General features: G+C 37.9%; 1 protein-coding gene and 1 long non-coding RNA gene across 5 annotated transcripts in view; one reads left to right on the top strand and one right to left on the bottom strand.

Moving 5' to 3' along the window:
• Positions 1–19,916, top strand: part of LOC306852552 (uncharacterized protein) — a 109,112-nt gene that overhangs the window by 34,665 nt on the left and 54,531 nt on the right. For all 3 annotated transcript variants that reach the window (XM_079389469.1, XM_079389468.1, XM_079389467.1), the window contains one exon: positions 9,258–9,288. In XM_079389469.1, coding sequence (XP_079245595.1) covers positions 9,258–9,288 — 31 coding nt within the window. The remainder of the gene's footprint in view (positions 1–9,257; positions 9,289–19,916) is intronic.
• LOC306852805 lies at positions 392–1,779 on the bottom strand. Of its 2 annotated transcripts, none has more exons than XR_013782672.1 (3): positions 1,693–1,779; positions 712–805; positions 392–508 (listed from the first exon to the last, which is right to left on the bottom strand). It is a non-coding gene; the product is annotated as an uncharacterized lncRNA (long non-coding RNA). The 2 variants fall into 2 exon arrangements; XR_013782673.1 differs by having other exon boundaries at positions 441–555; positions 716–805.

Below are 19,916 nucleotides of genomic sequence, written 5' to 3' on the forward strand. Positions count from 1 at the left end.
TGAACTGCTTCATGGTCTCATCCGATATCTGCTTCTGGATATTTTTAATGTGTTTCTCTGTTTCATCAGACACATTATTTGAGAAGTGTGTCCCTCCATTTTCTGTCACCCTCTTCCCTATGATTCAGAGCAGGTCTCTGAAATGTTGTTGCCTAGAGAAAATAAAGCTGAACAGGAAATGAGCAGATGTTCTGCATTTCAGTAGTTCAGCTTGGATCTTCATTGAGTTCAGAATCATAAGGTCCATGAGTGTTGATCACGGAGATCTCTTTACCAATCCTCACCGTAGTTTCTGAATGACATTCTCTCTGAGTTTGAGCTGATGGAGGATTCAAACATGTTTCTGCTGATGATGGTTTTCCTTGTGACACTTTTGACAGATCCAGTTTTTCCCAGCAGAACCAGCCTGATCTGGTATTTCCTCTCAGGAAGATCAAATCACTGGCCCCAGCTAATCTCATTATATCCTGTTCTACTTGAATACTGAGTGCTTATTGGCTGGTTCAAACTGTTGAATGCAGAAGTAGTTCCAGGCAGTTTAATCACAGTTCGGTGCTAATAGACACATGCACAAATGCAAACACAGAAGCACAGAAACATAACATCCAGCCAGTTGTTACTGGAAAATAAACCCAAATTTATGGCATCTTCAATTACTCTTAACATGACAAATATCAGTGTTTTACCTACAAGTGTTTAAATCAAAGCAACTTACAATTGAAAACATGATCTTTGCTGCTACTTCTTGTAATTTTTGACATGACGCTTTTGCCATCATTCTTTCCTGAGCCGCTCTCTGACATCTCTAAAAGACAGAACATATCAAACATATCATGCAAAATATATGTAAAAATGAAGTGCATGCATGCTTAAGAGAATTCAGCTTTTCTTTATGAAGATGATTTCCAATACAATCATTATATTAACTCAAATGCCTAAACCATCAGTTCAGATATAATGTACACATTTGTCATTTCCCAGTAGATTTTAATCAGCAGAATGGAGAGATCAAGATAAACAACTCATATAGTCTACATTATCCTAAACTTGTCTACAAGCTTAATAAACAGTAGTTTCCAAGAAAAATAATGTACTTCCAAAAAAAAAACATCTCAATATGTTTGCAATGAGATTTTCAATAGGCCTATCAACAATCAGTGCAAACATGTTTATATAGAGTGTAAAATGCGTAAAATACTATTGTAACATGCACTGTTTTGTGTTGTGTTTGTATTCTGAGTTCTATAAGGTGAATTTAGTCAATTTAGTCCTCCAGTATTGCAACTTTTGTACATTAAATCATGTTAAGTGTTTTATCATTTTTAAAAGCTTAGAAGAGCCAGGGCAATTTTTAATATGACTCCAATGGAATTTGTCTGAAAGAAGAACCTAGGATGCCTTGACAGGCTAATTTCCTACTGCTTAGAAGATCAAAACAGTTACATAGGCCATGCAACATGTACAGCGGATGAATTAACACACGTTTGTTAATAATAGGATTTTATCACAATGGAGTTTAACTTCGAGCCTCAGTCTGAAAGCAGAGTGATTAAACAGAACAGGATCGAGAAAGAAGGCGGAGCCAGCTGGAATATACAAGTGAAAAAGAGTGACATCAGTGTAATATTCAAACCATGAAGTATTTATGTAAACAAAGCCGGAAAAAAAAAACATATTAATCACATCTCATACCTTTAGATCCTTAACCAAAATGAGTGATGAAAGCAGAAAGCAGAAAGCAGAGGAAAAACTCCCTTAATCCCTTAAATTGCAGAGTAAGAGCGCATTGGAAAATCCCTTTACTTTTGGAGCAGCTTTTATATGAAGTACTGAACTGTGATTGGTGGAAAGAGACTAATGGGTGGAGCCAATGTAAAGCCCAGAACCAACTCTGCTGTGATTAAAGGAATAAAACTGAGGGGCGGAGACAATGAGCTAGAAATTTAGGGAGGAGCCATTCATTTGTGTGAAGGTTCCTGTTGTCTCAGTGTCTGTTTTCAATTGAAGGAAGAGGATCAAAATACTTACAAAGAAACCAGATCCAAGCTTCATAACACATAATAAAACTATCTGACTGCTTCTGAAAAAAGAAAAGAAAAAAAAAATCATTAAATTCATTGTAAAATATGAATTCAAACACATAATACACAGTTTAATATGATGTTTCAGCTTTTTGGGGTTTAAGTAAAGCTAGATTTTACTTTCAAAATACTCCAGAATAAGTTTTAAAGTAACTCTTATTGCATGTAGTTGCTTAGTTGGGGACGCTTCATTTCCAGCGATATCGTCGACCTGATTGCAAAGACACTATTTAAACTTATTGACACATTATTATTGACACCTTTTTTGATATTGTGCAGTGCTTTGACACAATTTGCATTGTAAAAAATTGCACCTATATAAATAAAGGTGACTTGACTTGACTTGACATGTAGTATATCAAAATTGCCATTAGAGCATAACTGTGTTTTTATGTGGGGCCAAAACCTTTGTGCAGACGCTGAAAAACAGGAACAGACTGAAAGTGATATGTCTGTGAGACACTTCTTTGTGATTCTTCCCCACCGGAGCAGGAGCAGTTCATCTCCCAATCGTTTTCAGCTTCATGGGCTATGACTGAATCATCACACTGTTCAGCAACTTTCAGTTTACACACACTGTATGAGCAGTTACATTCTTCCTTGCATGCCAGTATTAGTGTGAAGTTTGAAGCAATGATGATGATTGTGTTCATCAGGATATTAAACATAACAACGATTAACTACACTCATGAACATTATAAATGATGCTCTAACACTTCTTTCCTTCATTTCAGTTAAAACACGAGACTATGTTCAGAGGTGAGAGAAACACTTCAGCTCTTCATGTTTCTGATGGACAGATGATCCTTAAAGAGACAGTTCACACAAAAATCTCCCTCATGTCCCTCCTTTGTGAAACAAAAAAGCAGATTATTTGAAGGAAACCTCAGAGTTTTTAGTCTGTGTGAATAAATTAAGAGGCTTGGAGTGACATGAAGAAGAGTAAATGATGACTGAGCTTCATTTCTGTCCATTTTCAGATAATAAATATTGAATACATTATATGAGAATCATTGTCACAACTGCAAACGTTCATTAAAAGAGACACACATCTGTCCTGATTCATCTGAAATGTGTTTTTGTCTGAAGTGAATCCTGATGATTATGAATGTGTTTTTCAGCGTTTATCGACTCAGTCTCCAGAATCACGTGAGTTCAGCTGATGATTGACAGCATGATATATAGTTCATTAAAGATGATTTTATTCTGCTGCTGCTCGTGTAGATCGGTCGTGGTGGATTTCTGTCCTGATCTTCATTGTTCTTCTGGTTTTGATCTGTTTCTTGCTGCGGAAAAGGATCTTCAGGTGAGTAACGAGTCTTTAATTGCGTCAGAGAGAATTTAAAACAGTCATAGAAGTGAAAATATCAGTTAGGATTTGACTCCTTTAACAGACGGTGACGTATCTGTCATAAAGTCATATTTAATGATGAAATCAGTGGGAAAACTATAAAATCTCTCTCAATAAATACTTGTATCAGTATAATAATATTTAATAATCAGTTTCAATCTGTTGTCAGATGTTTTCGGAGCGTCTCTCAGCGCAAAGATTCAGAAAGCAGGTGAGTGAATCAAAGCTAGAGAAAGAAAGACTTGAGCTGAGTTTGACTGAATCACATCAGCATTCATGTTTGAGTTGATAATCTATGACCTGGTTTCACAGACAGGGTTTAGCCTAAACCAGGATTAGGCCATAATTCAATTAGGACATATACTTAATTTTTATAAACATGCCTTAGAAAAAAAACAAAAACATGACTGGTGTGAATCTTAAGACAAATCAAAGGCACTGACATCTTTGAGTTGAAACAGCTCAGATTTACATTTTAAACCTTTGAAAATTAAAAAAATGTTAAGTCTGTGAAACTGGGGGTATTTTGTGCTGAATCTGAATGTGCAGGGATCCTGAATCTGGTGTCCAGATGAAGCTCAGATCTGATGAATCTGATTCAGTGAATCAATCTGAATCTGAGCAGATCAACGGCTCCGTGTCCAGAGGATGATCTTCATCATCATCATCATCATCATGGCTGATTTAGTCAGACTCAGGGATCCTCAGGAGATGTTTTGCTTCATTCTGAGCTTTTTAACTCTTATTTATTCCATTATTTCTCATTCATCTGCATCTGTCTGTTTTAGTTGAATCTTAAAGACTCTCTTGTGTTTCTAATCATCTCCTGAATTCTGCCCATCGAACCCAGATCGCTCTTTAAAATGGTGAATTCCTGCTTCAGCTTCCACTAAATGCATAAATGACTGAAGACTTGTAACCCGAAGGTTGTGGGTTCGAGTCTCAGGTCCGGCAGGAACTGTAGGTGGGGGGAGTGAATAACTCCTGAGTATAATGACTGAGGTGAGACCCTTGAGCAAGGCACTGAACCCCCAACTGCTCCCTGCTCCACTGCTCCGGGTGTGTGTGCACTTGGATGGGTTAAATGCAAATTCTGAGTATGTGTCACCATACTTGGCCACACACCACTTACCTTTTCCGCCTCCCTTTAAAGCTACTTTGTATTATTATCATTGTCATATGGACATCAATTTGATGAGTCTGATTCTTCTCACACACTTCATGGAGTTTTATATGAGCTCAAAAACATTAATGCATTGTTTCTACGAAGCTGCTGATATTGAACCGTAGATTTCTGTTGAAACAGTATGTATGGTGAAAGTGAAGTGTGGCCAGGATCCATACTCAGAATATGTGCTTTGCATTTAACCCATCCAAGTGCACACACACACTGTGAACACACACACACAAACTCACGCACACACACACACACACACACACTGTGAACACACACCTGGAGCAGTTGGGGGTTTGGTTCTTGCTCAAGGGTCTCACCTCAGTCATTGTATTGAGGGTGAAGAGAGCGCTGGTTATTCACCCCTACAATCCCTGCCAGACCTGAGACTGGAACCTGCAACCTTCAGGTTACAGTCCAACTGCCCCCAAACGTAATACAAATGAATAAATTCATTATTTCTCCTTATTTCTTTATATTCACTTTATGTGATTTACTAATTAAGAGTGAAATCGTTGTCAGGAATCATCATAATCAGTACATCCAGCATTTTTCACTCTCTCTCTCTCTCTAAACATGTGTCTGTTTCTGGGTTTTAGTTGTCAGTCTGTTAGTTTTGGATTTCAAATCTGTGTTGGGTTCAGAATAATGTGTATGTACATATATATTGTTTGTCTTGTATCTACTGAAGACATGATGAAATGACTGATAATTAAAGTAATTAAATATTCATAAGCTATTCTGTTCTTAATCAACATGTTCATGACACGAGAATGAAAATGTCTAATGAAGCTAAATGCTTGGGATTTTTCAGAAGTACACAGTTCTGCTAAACTCTACAGGAAGTGTACGATGTGTTTTTTTATGTATTTTTTTTGGTTGTTCACGCAATCCTTGTGAATGATGGAATCATGTTTGCTCAATTTAATGACTATATTTGTATGCGTGTGTGTGTGGGTGTGTGTGAGTCAAACGCTCAAGATATTAGCTGTAGGTCAGGGGTCGGCAACGACGTACATTTTAGGGTAATCATTTCTCATATTCACACAGCCTGTCATGCCACTGAGTGCATGAAAGCTTAGTTAATAATGCATTTCCTCTCATTGGCACAGTGGTTAACTAGAAAAAAAAAAAAAATGTCCAAAAGGTCTCTAAATCTGCTGTAGATTTAGATCTGAATTCTTAAATCTGAAAAAAAAAGTGTTTCTTCTTGTCAGTTGCAAATGAAAATGCAGTTTGCTAAATAGCATCCACAGTTCAGGTTAAAGTCAACCAGTGGATATAGAGCTGTTCAAGGACGAGCGGTACGTGACCAAGCAGAGCATTGCAGCACAGGTGATGATTCATTCACTTTCAGCAGCTCCTGTTGCCATGGCACTGATCAAACGAGTTGGTCTTGTGACTTCTTTTTCTTGGCAAGATAAGAGGTGAATGCCAGTCATACTGAAAGTCGGACAGATTCTTCCTGTAGTACAGCTGTGTTTCTTATTTGTTACCATGTACATACATCTCAGGATGCGACCCACAAATACGTCCTCCTTTTCCCCGAATTGGAAGGATGGCTGTGGTGGATCCTTTCCCATCCTACCTATCCCATAATTCTTTTCGGCAGAGCGTAATGGCGGACGAAGCGAGCGGTAGCGGAGTGGGAGAGGAGTTTCTCTGACAAAACAAGCTAAAGTTTATGCTTCGGCTCAATGAATTTGTAGGAGAAATTAGTAGAATACTTAAAAACAAATAAAAATAGGCTATAATGGCTTACCTGGATGTGACTGTCTTGTAGTCTGATATAAAAAACTCTCCGACAACGAGCAAAGAAAGTATTTAATTTATTTAATTGCTTTATTTCTTCCAAAAGAATTAAAATGAGGAGAATAACTCTTTGTTTGTCCATTTTCCCGCTTCTTGCTTGGCGCTGTCACGGTTGCTAGGCGACAGGATATGAGCAACGGGTAAGGGAGGGAACTGAAAGAAGGGTAGGCTGTCCAAATTCACAAACACCGACTTCCGGGTTTTGCGGACTTCGGAGGATCCCTCCTCCTTCAACCGGGTAGGAAGGATCCTAAGGAGGATGCAGACCCTGAATTTGGACACAGCCTATCTCTCTGCTAAGCAGCGCTCCAAATCATCCGCAGCTGAATGCAATTAACGGCAACATGGTTTCCCTGCTACACAGTGTGCAATGGATATAAAGGAGCAGAGAGACACAGCTCGGGGGGAGTCCCTTATCTGCTGACCCAGAGACGTTGTTTGTTTAGTTGCTCTTGAGCAATCTGTGAACTTAAGTGTGGTTACAACAACGCTACTGTTGAGACTCTGTGAGTCTAGTTTGGTGAAACCGTGTAGGGAGTTGGGCGCCGATTTATTTGGGTTTATCCTCTTCTAAACTTTTCTCTGTTTTGTTCTTTAGTCAGAGAGAGAGGTAAGATTATTGTCTTTTATTGTTTTCTTTTGTTAGGGAAGTTATTTTGTTATAACCTTTAGAAAGACTCTTTTGTTTGTTATTTTGGCATTTGCTCTTTCCTGACCACTTGGTTATTTAAGTTGATTATCTACTTTGATATTGTATATTTTCAATATGTATTCTTTTTGGTTTAAGTTCTTAATAAAACTAAGTACATTTCCGACATTTGATATTTTGTATCATGATGTTTAATAGAGGGTTGTGTGAACCTTTATTGGAAGTGTTTAGGGTGAAAGTGGTAAGAGCTGGGATAGAGGAAAAGGAGATTTCTCAACGTTCACTTATTTAATCGCATCTTACTTCGTTACTTCCGCTCTGAAACCCCTAGACTATAGAGGGGAACGTAACACAGTGAATGTTTATTTTTAGGAAGCACTTCTCACGCCATGCGGTTTGTGGTTTATCGTCTGCACTGTGTTGTGTTTGCATCCTCTACACGATTCATCTGATGGTGTTTCCTTTGTTCAGCCTGGGAATCTGATAATACATTTATCTGTTTTTGAATATCTCAGTGTTTTTATTTTAATGTTATTCTTATATTTAAACATGAATCATGAGCTGCAGTTCATCAGGACGATAAACACAAACTCATGCATCAATCAATCCTTCATTAACACTAGAAATGATGCAAACAGTTCAACAAGTAAAAGAAGACACTGTTCTGTATAAGCTGATCTCTTATCGTCCCCCGAGGAGAGGAAGAGGTAGATCTGCAGGAGGATGTGGACAAAGAAGAAGAAGACCACAATTATCAGATGCGATTCGAGCAAACCTCGGCTGACCATGTTGTAAAGAGGCTGGACACAGAGTTCAGCTCAACCTCAGCAGTCAGCACATATACTGGATGTTTTATATTTTATTTTTTCTTCGACATGGCAGTGGAAGGTTTAGGGTCTCCTCCAGTCCTATATGTCAGGATATCCCTCATTGGAGGAGACTTGTGAACTAACTTTGATGTGGATGAAGTGAACTTTTCTCTAACAATATATATGAAAAGTGTAACTATTACAAGTGTTTCAGATTGAGCACAGCAGTGTGTGAGTGTATTTCAGTCATTGATTTCACTATTTTTTAATTGTCTTAAATCTGTTACAGTCAAACTATGATCACGAGGTGGATCACGACTCTGAAAGTAGAGAGAACGACGTTAATAATCTGTAAAAAGCGTAAAAGAGCAAACGTACTTTCCATCGTCGTTGCTCCGCCCACCGTCTCCTCCACCAATCACGGCTGGTGCTCTACACAACAGAGTCAGTTAGTTTGTATATAGGCTATTAGATGTGTTACAAAATTAGGGAAATTAATATTTGGTCTATGTTTGTTGTATTTTACTTTATGTGATTGTCCAATTGAAACATTAACTTTATTTTTATTTTTTTAGGATTGTATTGTTTATAAGAATTTATGAAGCTTGGCTTTCTTAGTAATTTGTAAATGTATTTTTATGTTATTTTTTATTTGGACATATTTGCCAGCACAGTCAGCATTATATTTACTGTATTGTATCGACAGTAGCGCCCTCTGCTGGTATATTTAATAAGAGCTCCTGAAGCACTAGAGCTGAGTGTTGGCTGAAATTGAAGTCACTGTTTGTTGAAAACTCAGACTTATAACATCACAATTCTTTGGTCATTTAAAATGATTTTGAAATTCTAAATAAAGAATACAGACATTTTCACTGCTTTAAATGATCAACAATAATGTATACATATTTGTTTCATGCAATCATTTGTTCTGTGGTTTAAAATATGCTTATTTTTGTCAGCCTTGAATCATGTATAAAATAAGTGTGACGTGTGCAGAGATTCAGACTCCAGTGGGGTTTCTGTATGTGATTCAGTCTGTGATCCTGAATCAAACACTCAGAGGAGACTGTGAGCAGAGCTGGTATCTACAGGTGAGCGTGATTCTGTCCTCAAACTACACCACTATTCACACTCACATTACATGATTATCACCTGTTTCATTTGTTCAGGACTGGCGTCTGTTAGCAGATCCATCAGATCCTCGAGCACTGATTGATCCTGTTATTTCTGTCTCTTCTGATCGTCTCGTCACGTCTTGCTGTGTGAATCTGAATCATGAGATCATCTGTGATTCTGATGGAGTAAATCAACTCAATCTCTCTCAACACTCATCTGTTTAATATTAATGTGTTATTATTAATGCTTCTTTCCTTCATTTCAGTCTCATTTCAGTCGTGTGACCGCATTCAGAGGTGAGAGAAACAGAGAAACACATCAGTGTGTCCAGATTGAGATCAAACTCTGTGTTGAACTGAATCTTCTGTGAATCTTCAAGTGAATCATGATGATTGTGAATGTGTTTTTCAGCGAGGAATCAAACTGCAGCGACTCCAAACCCAGGTGAGTTTCAGCTGATAAACATCTAATAAAACTCTGCAGATCTGGGCCCGTATTCATGAAGAATTTTAATGCAAAAAGTAGCTCCTAGTGACAAAATTCTAAGAAAATTCTTAGAAATGTGGGCGTTTACTCTTAAAATTAAAGAAAAAATCCTAGTAAAGAAAAAAGTAATTCAGAAAGCATCTTAACCCTTAAAAGAGGTCTTAAGGTCAAACTTGTTAGGAGTATGGACGAGGACTTTTAAGGGGCTTAAGAGTTTCTTTAGCAGCGGAGAAAATGGACGAAAATGAAGAGGGAGAAGAAATGTGTTGCACACAATGCATGACAGTGAGTTAATAAGACACTACACATTAGTTCGTGCAGGGATCATGTTTGTGACTGATCTTATTAAAGACATGCTAACATCTCAGACACCGCGCAGAATTGCCATAGCGCCAGAAATCACTACATTAACATATTTGGCAACTGGAAAAATGCAACTATGCAGCAGTGATGATTTGGGTCTGTTACAGCACTTATTAGGCTATGTCTCTGTTCATTTCCTATAAAACAGTAAATATGCAGGGCCGGCGCCAAGGCGCCCAAACGAGTTACTGTGCCCCCCACTTCTCTCCCCTCCTTGCTGAACGCGATCGATTTTGAAAGCGAAAGTACCGATAAAACAGCGCACATAATGCGATTGCAAGCTTTAGCGAGCGTCAGCAACTGCACGAGATCACAGATTGCAGCCCCCCACCCCCCCAACACACACACACACACACACAACGTGATTTGTGCCCCCCCCCTAGAAATTTAAATGCCCCCCGATGGAGGTGCCCTGGCACCGGCTCTGTAAGTATGACAGCATGGTAAATAAAAAATTAAGAATATATATATACATATATAATGTGTGTGTGTGTGTGTGTATGTGTGAGAAAGAGCAAGAGGAAAAATTCCGCCTGTAATTTCAAAGTGAAGGCTTATATACCCTACTCTTAAAAGCACTCTTTTATTTCCTTCTTGACAACCAACCAATCAAAAGATTGTGTCATACATAGCAACGGGGTCAACCCCGCCTCCTCACTAAGATGAAAGTTTTTGTCTTTTCCTTACTCAGAGTTGCTCTCAGATCGGTCCTGGATCGCTCTTAAGCTAAGACTCCTACGTAAAAGTTTTTAAGCTAAATTAAGAGTTTTCTGAGAGGATTCTTAGAATCTTTATGAATACGGGACCTGATTATTCACTAATAAACTCTGCAGATCTGGGCCCGTATTCACAAAACATCTTAAGTCTAAAAGTAGCTCCTAACTTGCTGATTTAGGAGAAAATCTTAAAAATAGTGGGCGTGTCAGTCCTAAGTGTAGGACTCCTAAATGTTTGCTCTTAAGAGTTTTTCACAAAGTGTTTTAGCACTAAAACTAGCTCCTACATAAGTAAGACTAACTCACATCTATCCTAAAATGGCTGTTGTCAGCAATCTGCCTCGGAATATAAACACTTTAGAAACATTTGACGATAATGAGCCTTTAAAAATGACATCACTTTTAAGGTTTAGAGGTTATCCCAGCTCCAAATTTTCCTTTGATTTTATCCTTTTCATTAACCAGTTGGGCAAGAAGTAACAGATGTTCTTGTGTCCAGTTTTTTTCTTTTTTTCTTTTACGCTTGCATGTCTTACTATCAGCCATGATTATTGTACTCTGTTAATTAAAAGGCGGTTTATATGCATATGCACACATGTAAGAGACTGACAATTAGCTGAACATATATACTGTAGGTTTAATTAGTGACACTTAGCCTGCGTGTTAAAATCTTTATTTGAATGTGGCAATCAACATTATTTTTTAAACCTTTATTTGGATATGGCAACATAATATCATGCTCTACAATATTTCTATGAATCAGTCTTTGACAGAGACCCCCCCCCCCCCCCCTGCTATCAGCCAATCACTGTGTGCATAGTTAGTAAGCATGCTGACATCACCCATAGCAACGAGGTCAACCCCCTTTCTCTTAGCTTAAAACTTCTCTCTATTCCTTACTAAAAGTTTGTCTCAGGTGCTTTGTGAATAGGTTTTAAGAGAAACTCTTAGCTAAAAACTTTTACTGCTATTTAGGAGAACTCTTAGTGGTAAGATACAATGATTTGTGAATACAGGCCCTGATTCACACTCAATCCACTTTCAGTCCTTTCTCTCATATCTGCTATTTGATCGCTTGTTTAGATCAGTTGTGATGACTGTTTGCTCTCCTCCTCCTCCTCCTCCTCATCATCATCATCATCTTGATCTGTTTCTTGCTGCGTAAAAGGATCTTCAGGTGAGTCATGAAGGTTTACTTGTGTCAGAAAGATTCGTAAAAAAACTAAAATATGATTAAACCTGAACTTAATGTGGTGAGAGTAATGAACACAATATGCTTGCTTTATTGGCACAAATATTGTCCCCATCTTTAAATATACAATGTTTATTGATACATCACTATTTTATGATTTACTGGTATAGTAAATTATTTTGTGCACCCCACTTTAAAAACCCCCGACTTAAACTATCAAATCTCTCTATATACAAAGAAATATGCTGATGAATATAATACTAAGTGTCAGTCTGTGCTCAGTTGTTTTAGGAGGGTAGTGTTGTCCATCTGTCAGCGAACTGATTCAGGAATCAGGTGAGTGAATCAAACTGAGAGAAAGAAACACTTGAACTGAGTTTGACTGAATCATGATTAAGAGCTGAACCAGACGTATGGATGATGTTTGAACATAGAGACTTGACACAAACTCTATGAATCATCATGTTTAAATGAATCTTCAGCTCAATGAATCATCATGTTTAAATGAATCTTCAGCTCAATGATTCTTCATGTTCAAATGAATCTTCAGATCTGTGATTCTTCACGTTTAAATGAATCTTCAGATCTGTGATTCTTCACGTTCAAATGAATCTTCAGATCTGTGATTCTTCACGTTCAAATGAATCTTCAGCTCTGATTCTTCATGTTCAAATGAATCTTCAGCTCAATGATTCTTCACGTTCAAATGAATCTTCAGCTCAATGATTCTTCATGTTTAAATGAATCTTCAGCTCAATGATTCTTCATGTTTAAATGAATCTTCAGCTCAATGATTTTTCATGTTCAAATGAATCTTCAGCTCAATGATTCTTCATGTTTAAATGAATCTTCAGCTCAATGATTCTTCATGTTTAAATGAATCTTCATCTCAATGAATCATCATGTTTAAATGAATCTTCAGCTCAATGATTCTTCATGTTTAAATGAATCTTCATCTCAATGATTCTTCATGTTTAAATGAATCTTCATCTCAATGAATCATCATGTTTAAATGAATCTTCAGCTCAATGATTCTTCATGTTTAAATGAATCTTCAGCTCAATGAATCATCATGTTTAAATGAATCTTCGTGTTCAAATGAATCTGATTCTCTCAGGGACCCTGAATCTGGTGTCCAGATGAGCTTCAGATCAGATGATCCTCTTTCACTGAATGAATCTGAATCTGAGCAGATAAACAGCTCCATGTTTAGAGGATGATCTTCATCTGATGGATTGAATCAATATCTCAGGGCATTTTGCTATGGACTCAAACTCAGGGTCAGAGAGCGGTGATTCGTTACGCTTCTGCATGCATTAGCTATTTGCTCATACTACATCATTACAGGATAAATAAGACATTTTCAACTCTAAAGTAACTTTTCTGCACTGATACATTAAAAAAGAAACCTGCTGTCTATTTTCTCTTTCTGCCTCATGGTGTTTTCACTGCTGTTTGAAATATGTGCATTATTCTTAAATCTATATTTAAGAGTTATATATTTATATACAACTCTGCATGACGTAAAGGTATTTATCATATTTTCTTTTTAAAGGAAAAGCAATGCATTTTTTGTTAATTACTGTGAAGCTTCTTTATATTGTATAAAGCGCTATATAGAAATAAAGCTGACTTGGCTGAGCCTCACAGTCCCTTGTTTCCAGATAAAACTGAGCGGTCCATTCAGTCTGATTTGTTATGATATATTCAGTGAACGAAGGTTGTTTGTGTAAGTGGATCACAGAAGATGTTTCTCATATTAATAAACGAGTCAGATCTGAGCTGCCTATGTAGGGAGCGATGAAGCTTTAGGCTTGGAGGCAGAACTAGTGACTCGAAGTTAATTCTGTGATCAATTCTATTAATAACAAATGGCAGTTCAGATTTAATTACATTTCAGAGGGTTGTTTTACTGCTTGAAGTTTCTCAGTCTTGATATTGGTGTTTGATGTCCAGCAGATGGCGCCAAATCTGGCGCTTTCATTCATAAACCTCAGTATCTGTCTGATCACGTGACCATTATTATACAGCATAATCTGAGAGATTATTGACCGAATTAATAAGGTTTCTTGGAGAAACACTCGTGAGTAACGCGTCTCTGTTTCTGCTGGGTGTATTCAGTTTAGTGAAGCAATATCTGCTCATTCTTGCTCTCAGCGACACAATGAAATGTTAATTTTGTCGAATGATTTCAGTCCCAGAGGCACATGCAGGTAGAGACTGAGACGCTTTATCAGTCTGTTCATATTTGGAGCCTTTTCAAAATGTATTCTTTGAACATAAAGCCTAAAAGTAGGCCTACATATTAGTAGGTGGAAAAGGTACCACTCCAGTGACAGCTTTTGTACCTTTTTTTTTTCTACCTTTTAAAAAATATATATATTATATAAATCCCACATGAATGGCAGCCAGACATCCATTGTCAAGACCTGAATCAAAGGGATGATGTTGTAAGCTGTTGAATCTGTGTTTGCTGTTGTGTAAATGTGTGTGTTTCATGCAGGGATCTGGTGACGGTCAGATCTGATCATCCAGGAATCGGTTCAGTGAATCAGTTCAGTGAGTCGGTTCAGTGAATCAGTTCTGTGTCCAGCGGATGACCATCATATGATGGTTTGAATCAACATCACAGGTCATTTTAATATCTGTTCAAACGGAACAAGCAATGTCTTGTTTTCTCCTTCACATTGAAGCAGACGTCTATTTCCAGACCCTTCACCGTCTCTGTTCCTCTCTGTTGACCTCCAGACGATCTGCTGAGACTCTCATGACCTTCAGGAGGCAGTTCAAGACTCTTTCTGCATGCGCTTCACTGACCCCCAGTCTTAAATCAAGAAAATTGTCTTAAAACAAAAAATTATCTTTGGTTCTGTACAGGTTTAACGGTACAGGTATTTTTTACCAAACATTTTCAATTTGGCATGTATGTATATCACACAAATGCAGCTTTAGAAACCTTGATCACAATTAACAATTATTTCAATTCAATATTCAATTCAATAATTTTATTAGTCCTCACAGACTTTTCACAAAATAAATAAAAATACATAGCATTAGCTTGAAATTTTTTCCAAATTGCAGCCTTGAAATACATGTATGCATATATATTGTAAGGTAATTATTAAATCTTAAGCATTACAGTTTTTTAAAGTCATTAGGACCAGACCCAGATTCCGCACCTCATATGTTTGATGAATGTTCATGCATAAGCTCATGCAGCAGCTCAGAATTTCTGTAAAAAAATTATTTAAAAAAGATGTCAGATTACATAAAGTGTTCAGATTAAACTTTTAAATTAGTTTGCTCATAATAATCCCCACCACAGTAAAATAAGTATGATTTTAATCACATCATTTATTTTTGATGATTTTAATTCATCATCATATACGCATCAAAAGTTTTATTTTACTCTAATAAATGAACCTGTTCTCGTGCAGAAGACAGATCAGGCCTCCATTCAAGAATAAAGGATGCTGCTCTTACATTATATGGCTCTCTTACATATCTAGTGTTTTTCTGTGTCAGAGCTTCCCACACGGCAGTGTTACCACAAAATAAATATTATTATTAAATTCAGATTGCACATATTGAATTGTCTTAGCAGGTGTAATGCTACAACAGCGTGCTCAGTTTGATTCAGAAACAAATGACTCGTTTGAATGGTTAAGTGAATCAAATCAAACCCGTATAGATATTTATGGCGCCAGCAGCAGTCGACTCCTTTGATTCAATAACAATCACTCGTTACAAAAACGAATCGAATGAATTCTAGCAAACAAAATAGAATTTAACTCATTAAAATTTAATTAGCTAACATTATCGTGCACTGGACACAGCTCATCAGTTTTTTTATATAAAAAAAAAAATCACATTGTTTTTCTATCATCAACACTCATTGGGCTATTTTTGGGACCGAATGGTTTGACGTTATCATCGCAAACCTCCTGATAGAAATCATCTAAAAACTATACCCTTCGTGGCATTTAAAACATCAAACTACACGAGATTGAATATTAAATAAATTAAATAGCGTACTCTTTGCAGCTGAAGTATTCCTCTTGAGAACTGCTCCCGCCGAAATCTCCTCAGGATTAACCGCCAGATCTTTCTCTCAGGCGCTGATCTCCTTCATTCTAGCAGCGGCCCGCCGGAGACTAAACTAACCCGGGCCAGACATAGAGACACTAAACTAACCCGGGCCAGAGACAGATACACTAAACTAACCCGGGCCAGACATAGAGACACTAAACTAACCCGGGCCAGAGACAGATACACTAAACTAACCCGGGCCAGACATAGAGACACTAAACTAACCCGGGCCAGACATAGAGACACTAAACTAACCCGGGCCAGAGACAGAGACACTAAACTAACCCGGGCCAGATATAGAGACACTAAACTAACCCAGGCCAGAGACAGAGACACTAAACTAACCCGGGCCAGAGACAGAGACACTAAACTAACCCGGGCCAGACATAGAGACACTAAACTAACCCGGGCCAGAGACAGAGACACTAAACTAACCCGGGCCAGAGACAGATACACTAAACTAACCCGGGCCAGAGGCAGATACACTAAACTAACCCGGGCCAGAGGCAGATACACTAAACTAACCCGGGCCAGACATAGAGACACTAAACTAACCCGGGCCAGAGACAGAGACACTAAACTAACCCGGGCCAGACATAGAGACACTAAACTAACCCGGGCCAGAGACAGAGACACTAAACTAACCCGGGCCAGAGACAGATACACTAAACTAACCCGGGCCAGAGACAGAGACACTAAACTAACCCGGGCCAGACATAGAGACACTAAACTAACCCGGGCCAGAGACAGAGACACTAAACTAACCCGGGCCAGACATAGAGACACTAAACTAACCCGGGCCAGAGACAGAGACACTAAACTAACCCGGGCCAGAGACAGATACACTAAACTAACCCGGGCCAGAGGCAGATACACTAAACTAACCCGGGCCAGAGGCAGATACACTAAACTAACCCGGGCCAGACATAGAGACACTAAACTAACCCGGGCCAGAGACAGAGACACTAAACTAACCCGGGCCAGACATAGAGACACTAAACTAACCCGGGCCAGACATAGAGACACTAAACTAACCCGGGCCAGAGACAGAGACACTAAACTAACCCGGGCCAGAGACAGATACACTAAACTAACCCGGGCCAGAGACAGAGACACTAAACTAACCCGGGCCAGAGACAGAGACACTAAACTAACCCGGGCCAGAGACAGAGACACTAAACTAACCCGGGCCAGAGGCAGATACACTAAACTAACCCGGGCCAGAGACAGATACACTAAACTAACCCGGGCCAGAGACAGATACACTAAACTAACCCGGGCCAGAGACAGAGACACTAAACTAACCCGGGCCAGAGACAGAGACACTAAACTAACCCGGGCCAGAGACAGAGACACTAAACTAACCCGGGCCAGAGACAGAGACACTAAACTAACCCGGGCCAGAGACAGAGACACACAACTACACCGAGTGTGGACCTGCTGCACGTATAACAGCTTTCAGCCGAGATCGACCCAGATAGAAAAAGCCGGCTGTCAGCCAGAAGTGGTTGGAGAGTCTGCACGGCTCTGGCCCATTATCTTCTCACCGATGTCACCCGGTCAAGCCAGCCGCCTCCTGGATCTGTTGCAGGTCTGTTTGTGGTATTACGGTACGGAGACATGAAGCGGCAAAAAAGCTGACGAAGACTTTTGAAGAAAATGTCAATAAATTAGTTTTCAGAACGACCAAGTCTTTGTCTGTGTCAAGTTTCATGAGGTGTTACTGTCGAATTTGGGAGAAAATTAATGGCAAAGTCTGTCACAATGCATTATAGCACTCCTTGATATTTAGACAGGCATTACTCAAATTCCTTCAGAGTTAACAATAAAATTTCAATACATTCTTCTTCGGGACACCCAAGACTCTGTCTGTGTCAAGTTTAATGAGATTTTTTACGTCTAAACAGCTAAACTTTATTAGCAGTCCGTTTATGAGCTTGATAACATGCTTCTGCTAACATGAGCTCATTATTATGAAAAAAATACTTTATAAAAAAAACACATTCTGTCACACAAAATCATCCTGCAGCTGTTACATAAAATAACCAAACATCAGCTATACACTACATACTGATGTGTTGATGAGATCTGCGGTCTGTTACTGTCTGTTTTATGAGCTATTAGACAGAAAACAACATTGAACACACATTTTAAAGACGCATTCACTCTGTGGAGCTTCTGTCACCAAAACAAATTCCTCTTATGTGCAAACATACCTGGCAATAAAGCTCATCTGATTCTGATTCTAAAGTAAGTTCTTAATGAAATAAAATATAAATGTATTATAAGTTTATATATATATATTTAAAAAAAAAAAATTACCCTGTTGAGAGATTTATATTATTTTTGACATGCATATTACTTTGTTTTGCATATTATTATTATTAGTAAAGAAAATTACTCGTTACAGTTCACTTGGAGGACCACATAATCAGTGGTGCATGGAGGTCTGGTGAGAGCATTTCTCTAGATATTGATTGATTTTTGTGGTTTCAATCATCAATATGTTTGTATGTAGAATGATGTGGTAAATTCTGAGGTAAACACTTTTTAGTGGACATGCATATCCCCTAACACAGACGTACTCTCTATTCTTAACAGGAGCACCATTCTGTGGGGAGGTGAGGGGTCTGCCTTTCTCCAGATGGACAGTAAACATCAACAGAATGCCATCAAAGACAACCTGGGGGAGAATCAGATGAAGCAAGAGATGTCTTCTTATTCATCTTTGAGTTTCTGGAGGAGCCGGACACATTCATATCAAATTGTCTTGATGAACAAGGCCTGAAGGTCCATGCCATGTTCTGTGAATAATCCATCAGAGCAAGACATCTCTCTGTGTAGCTTATGTGTGTGTACTGCATTTAAAGAACGGTTTATCTGATCATTCAGCTGCTCAGACTTTATAATAGTTGGGGCATATTTTTGTTAAACATACACTACCAGTCTCTAATGCTCACCAAGCTGGGATTGATTTGATCCAAAATACAGCAAAAACAGTACAATTTTGAAATATTTTTACTATTTAAAATAACTGTTTTCTATTTGAATATATTTTAAAATGTAATTTATCCTGTGATTTCAAAGCTGATTTTTTAGCATCATTACTCCAGTCACATGATCCTTCAGAAATCATTCTAATATTCTTATCACTTTGATAATCTTTAGAAAAGTCAATTAAAATTATTATTTTTTTTTGTTACACTTTTACTTTTACAACCCCAAAATCTAATTATCCCCTTTAAATTTGATACATATAAAATTTGCCTTGGGTAGGTCAAAACCGATTGTAATAAAAGTGAATTTATCTCATTACATAAATGAACAAGGTAAGATTTAAAGGTTATTATTAACAATTAGCCTAATTTAATCAATGCAAGCGTTTTACAGGCTGTTATGATGACGAGATCAGCTCTGTATATTAGATTAGTGTTAATTAGTTCAGTGAGTAAACGAGAATAACCTGAGAAGAGAGAGGAAAAGACTGAATCATAATAGAAAATGTGGTAACACTTTAGAATACTGTTTCTTACTTACTGCATAACTAACAAGGAATTACTGAAGAACTAACAGGTAATGATTCATTAACACTTAGCGCACTACTGTTAACTACTAAGGGAGATGTGTTAACTAATCAGTATGTTATACAGTTTTATGATTGTGTTAAGTAACAGTTAGCTAATCAATAACTAATGTATTCTGTCACACCTCCTGAAGAACTACTATTAATTATCTACTAGTTAAGGTTCAATGAAAATAACTATGAACTGTTTCAGGTTCTAAGTAATTCTTGCAGAATTATCTAATAATCCTTTATTAATTACTAATGGGTTACCTGTATTTTCACTCCCTCAGTCCTTGCCTTACATACAGAAATTGAATTAATAGTAATATGGTATATGCTGAGGAGGCACACATACAGTACTGTATATAAAATATAAAAACTAAGGTAAGTTATCGCATGGCACTGGAGAGGTGGTGGGGTTCCTATCAGATGCTGATTTCTTACAAAACAAACTCAAAACAATTCACTATACAGGCAAAACCTCTGTAAAATTTATTGCATTTATTAATATTG

This window comes from Barbus barbus (assembly GCF_936440315.1).
Source record: "Barbus barbus genome assembly, chromosome: 3".
Taxonomy (NCBI): Eukaryota; Metazoa; Chordata; class Actinopteri; order Cypriniformes; family Cyprinidae; genus Barbus; species Barbus barbus.